Consider the following 4977-nt stretch of genomic DNA (forward strand, 5'->3'; position numbering starts at 1 on the left):
GGTTTATGTTAAAAAATCTGAGGGTTTAATGTCACTTTAAATGTCGACAACACATTTACATAATTTAGATAAGTGCCTTAAGGAGGAATAAGTATTAGCACCCCCAGTGCCATAAACAAGAACCATTCTTCCTACGCACACTTGTTGACGAGTCTTACCATACTTACAGATACATTTTACTCTACTTCTAAAATATATTGTTGTAATTTAAACAATAGAATGTGTTGTGCAGTAGTTGAATAATGAAGATCCTTTAGCACAGATCAGTTTGTTCATATATTGATAGCCCAAGGGACAAAGGTATCAGGCTCATCTCTTGGAATCTGTAAAAAAGCATAAGCACTTTTCAGATTATATACTGCAGGCAAGTTATCTATTAGACAGGACGGTGCAGATGTTATGTTAAAAGTAGATTTATTATCTTATACTGCCTGACTGTATAAAAAGAATGCAGGCATCTAGAGATGTTTGCTCATACCTACAGCTTTCTTCTTGAGTACCCTGTATGCTACAAAATCTAAGGATAGTTTATGCAAATGTTGGCCTGGATTGGAAAAGTTAAAGTAGTATTAAACACTCAAACTTTTTTTCAATATTGAATCCAGATCAAACAAATCTACATTGCCCAGCAAAGTATTTCTTTACATTTCTGTCCAAACACTTCCAGTCATTTTTTTTCTGAACAGCTGCTTCCCAGTCTCTCAGCTCAGCTTCGCTGAACTTCCTGTCCAGTACAAGATCACAAGGGTCAGTGCAGACTCCAGCAACTGTTCATCTGCTAGCTTGTAGCGAGGAGAGGGGGCCAGGTGGGAGGGAAGTAGCTTGATTTGCTGTGTCTGTGGAGACACACAGCTTACTAGCATGCGCAAGGGTGACGGCATAGCACTCTGCTTGAGAAAGAAGTCACTCTAAAACAGGAGGTCAGGACCAGTGCTCAGGGAACTAGCGGATTCTACACGAAACAAAATAATTTAAAGACCTGCTGCTTGCATTCACACCTGCACATTCTGTAAACGCGCGTCACGTACGCACGTGCGTTTGTGCACTGTGTTTGCTTGTGTCTCCATTGAGTTCAATAGGGCCTGCAAGCATGACAAACGCGGCAACAAATCTCAGGTATCAGATTTTGTGATATGCATTACGTGTTTTTTGCTCGCAAAGGTGGAGCAAAAACGCATGTCTTCCTGGCCGCATTTGGGGTGCCATTAGAAATTAATGGCATGCGTTGCGTGTTTTTACATGTTTCCAAATGTGCCCCCAGTAGGGAGTTTCACCCTCTCTGTTTGTCCTTGTGACCATTGTTTCCAGTATCTGAACTTTCAGTGTGGTTGCCAAAACAAGAATAAGGACAAATCTTTCACTGGGAAAACTAGTTCTGGTCACAACTGCCAAAGAGGGGATTATTCTTCTTCCTATTCCTTAGTTTCCTATTCTTATTCCTTAGTTTCAAGAGATTCCCTTTCACTTCCTGTCATGTCTCCAGAACAGGAAGCAAAGGGAAATCTCCTCAACAGGACAGAGACAGATGGGGGTTTTAACCATTTCTGTTCCCAATCCCTATATATATATATATATAAATATAACATACACACACACACACACACTTCAGCAACTTAGTCATACCATGTTAGTGAATTTGTCACCACATGCCATCCTGATCTTCTCTGCGCTTGCAGGACTGTTTAAAGTAAAAAGTTCAGACATTCCTCTTTCTTTTCTGGCATATGTCAATGCATCCTTTATGGCAAAATAAATAGAGGAGCCCAGGAACAGAGCTGGCTCACCAACACCCTGTAGGAAAAGCACAAAGATACAGTATGATCAGCATATCACATCTAAGGTGCGATCCTACATACAGGTCAGAAACAGTATTTTCAGTGCCAAGGCTAGGTAAAGTTTCAGTTATTTAGTTGAGTTGAGTGTCCCAATTCGGAGGTGTTGTTTGGAGGACGGGATGGAGAAACCGCATGAGTAGAAAGCACCACCTATAATGTCTGCACTTGTATTTACAAATATACCCCTTTGCTGAGTGTCATAAAAAAGAAAAGTAGTAAAAATAGAGAAACAAGAGTCAGCTGGCCATTCTTCCAACAACTGTACATCCCTAGGCCAAGTTCTATGTGGAGGTGTATTCACAACTTCAGTTATACATTTAAATACAACCCTTGCTAGGGAAAGACAAGCTGGCGCCTGAGCACCTAACCTTGAGGCCATGGCTTCCCTTTGGGAAGACTATAACAAAATCACACTTGAAATCAAATTACTATGGAAGGTTGTCTTAAAGAAGAACTCTAATTAAAATATTTATTAACCCTTGAAAGCGCTGCAAGGTTTAAGCGCTCGTTTTTGTCTAGGTGCTAAAAAAAAAAAAAAGTTATACTCACCTACTCACCAGTTACAGACCATTCTACCCGGCTCCCTGCTTCTGTGATCACTGAAGTGTGTCTCCTCCTCCGCTGCACAGATGGACTGCTCCTCTGTGTCCTCACGTCTATACACAGTCTATGCACAGTGTATAGAGTGTGATGACACCAGGATCCTTAGACCGTTGCAACAGAGGGGGAGAGACGCTCGAGACACTGGTCTAAGAACAAGCCAGTTAGGATGATCTGGTGAGCATAACTTTTTGTTAGCACCTAGACATAAATACGAGCACTTAACCCTTGCAATGCGGGGGTAGCCCCCCCCCCCCAAAGCTTTAATACCATTTTTTAAGTTTAATGTCCAACTCCAGGGTAACAGGTTTTTTTGTCCCGTAGGTTTTGTTAACAAAAAGCAGATCGGGATGCAATACTCACCTTCAATCTGAAGATGCCCCCACAGTCTTCCAGGTTTAATAATGCCAAGTGTCATGCAACCCGGAAGACTAAGAAACATACTGTGACTGTAAGTGCAGGGTGTCAATGCCCTGCCCCCTGAGCATGGCACACAGTGTATTGATACAAAGAGCAGCACTTATGTCAGTATGTCAGCGCCGGTCTTTACTTCACCCAGTACTGTCCACTGATGGAAGAAAACCAAGGAGGAGGAACATCCTGCTCATCAATTAAATGGCCTACAGACATCAGAAAAAAGTACATAAAAAGCATAAAATACCACTGGGGGGATTAAGGGGTGGTGGGCTTTTGGAGGGGGGCAGTGAGCCTGAACTTGGGCTTTAACTCTTTTGTTGCCATCGGCGTAATCCATACAGCGGAACAGAAATGTTTCCAGTTGGCCCCCGAGACACACACAAACATCATACCCATTTGCACTACATACATTGTAATAATGCATGTTACGTGTGCGGACGCGCAGAGGTGCACCAACACACTAAGGACCTATTCACATTAGCCAGCACAAATTATGGTCTGCATAACTTGTGCGCTGGTGTGCGATGTGGACATGTGCTGCAGTGCATTGTTTCATGCCTCACAGTCCCTGATCTGATTTTTTTTTTAGTTTTTTAACTTTTTAAAAACGACATTCATTCAGATCTATGCATGAAACATGTTGCACATTGTAACAAGCTGTGTTGCTATCAAAATGCATAACTGCATCATTTTATTACAACACACTCCAAGACATCTCACACTTGGCACTGCGGATCAGATGTTACCACAATGCATTGGTTTGATTTTGTTATATGAAACGTAAGTAAACGCACATTATTTCAGGCATCTAGCCTGACAGATTTTGCAGACAGATCTCTGCATAAAAACGCAATTGGCAAGTGTGAATGTAGCCTAAGCCCACCTAAAACTGATCATGCATTTTTGTGCAGGAGGATTCTGTTACCTTCCAGTTTTATATGAAACAACATTTTCAAAATGTGTTTGTGTGTGTGTATGACCATATAACGATCATTGCAACTGATGTGCACTATGTAAAGCACTGCGTAAATTGTCGGCCCTATATAAATACCTGTAATAATATTAATAATAGATGGATTCAATTCTCCTATACATTATACTTTCTTTGTGGCTTTTTATCAATCAATTTAAAGAACCTAGAGGTCAAAGGTGAAAGGTCTAGCGGGTTTTGGCAATTTTCGACACTCCAGCAACAAGTGGTAAACATGCATAAGGCATCAATGTAACGCTTTAAAGTTAAAGAGCTGTGTAGGTGCAGGGAGTGTACAATGACAGGGAATCCAGTGTTCTATTACCTTGGAAGAATATATAGCATGTGGGTTGGGAGCATTGGCGAGCAAGGACACGTAGAACTGCTCAGGCACATCACATACTGCTGGGATTTTATACTGAGCTGGCCCACGGGTGTACAGCACTCCTTGAGGAGAGAATTTCAGTTCTTCAATTGTGAATAATCCCAATCCTTGAACAAAGGCACCTTCAATCTAGAAACACAAACAATACCATTTAAAATGCAGATATTAGATGCAGCATCTTCCAATGGCATATGAATTCAATTTCTAATATTAATAAACATATTGTTAAAGTTTCATTATTCAACACTTGGAATGTGCTTAGTTTAGCTAAATCATTTATAATGCCTATAAGGCATGGTTCACATTGAGCGTTTTGAAGCGATTTTTATGCCCTTAACCGCTTGAAGACCAGGTGTTTCAGCCCCTTCCTGGCCAGGCCATTTTTCAATGTTCAGCGCTGCGGTACTTTGACTGACATTTATTCCGTCATGCAACGCTGTACTGATATTGAATTTTATACCATTTTTTTGGGGACAGATAGAGCTTTCTTTTGGTGGTATTTAATCACCACTGCGGGTTTCATTTTTTACTATTATGTTATAAAACAACTAATATTACCCACTTTTTTGGTAAAATATAAAAGATGGGGTCACGTCGGGTAAATAGACACCAAACATGTCAAGCGTAAAAATTGCGCGCACTCGCAAAATCGCAAAAAACTAGCATACCCAAAATTGGCCATAGGCGACGCTTTAAAAGCTTTTACCGCTCATCAGTTTAGTGTTATCAGTGATTGATGGCCCTAGAACTATTGCTCTCATTCCGACGTT

General features: G+C 41.0%; 1 protein-coding gene across 1 annotated transcript in view; it reads right to left on the bottom strand.

Moving 5' to 3' along the window:
- Positions 1-233: 233 nt before the first annotated feature.
- LOC108799584 (aldehyde oxidase-like) overlaps positions 234-4977 on the bottom strand; it is a 30266-nt gene continuing 25522 nt past the window's right edge. The window contains exons 12-14 of the mRNA XM_018571465.1: positions 4148-4336; positions 1624-1791; positions 234-323 (exon numbers count right to left, since the gene is read on the bottom strand). Of these exons, the coding sequence (XP_018426967.1) occupies positions 273-323; positions 1624-1791; positions 4148-4336 (408 nt within the window). The 3' untranslated portion in view covers positions 234-272. The remainder of the gene's footprint in view (positions 324-1623; positions 1792-4147; positions 4337-4977) is intronic.

Source organism: Nanorana parkeri, unplaced genomic scaffold (genome assembly GCF_000935625.1).
Source record: "Nanorana parkeri isolate BGI_ZX_2015 unplaced genomic scaffold, ASM93562v1 scaffold1763, whole genome shotgun sequence".
Classification (NCBI taxonomy): domain Eukaryota; kingdom Metazoa; phylum Chordata; class Amphibia; order Anura; family Dicroglossidae; genus Nanorana; species Nanorana parkeri.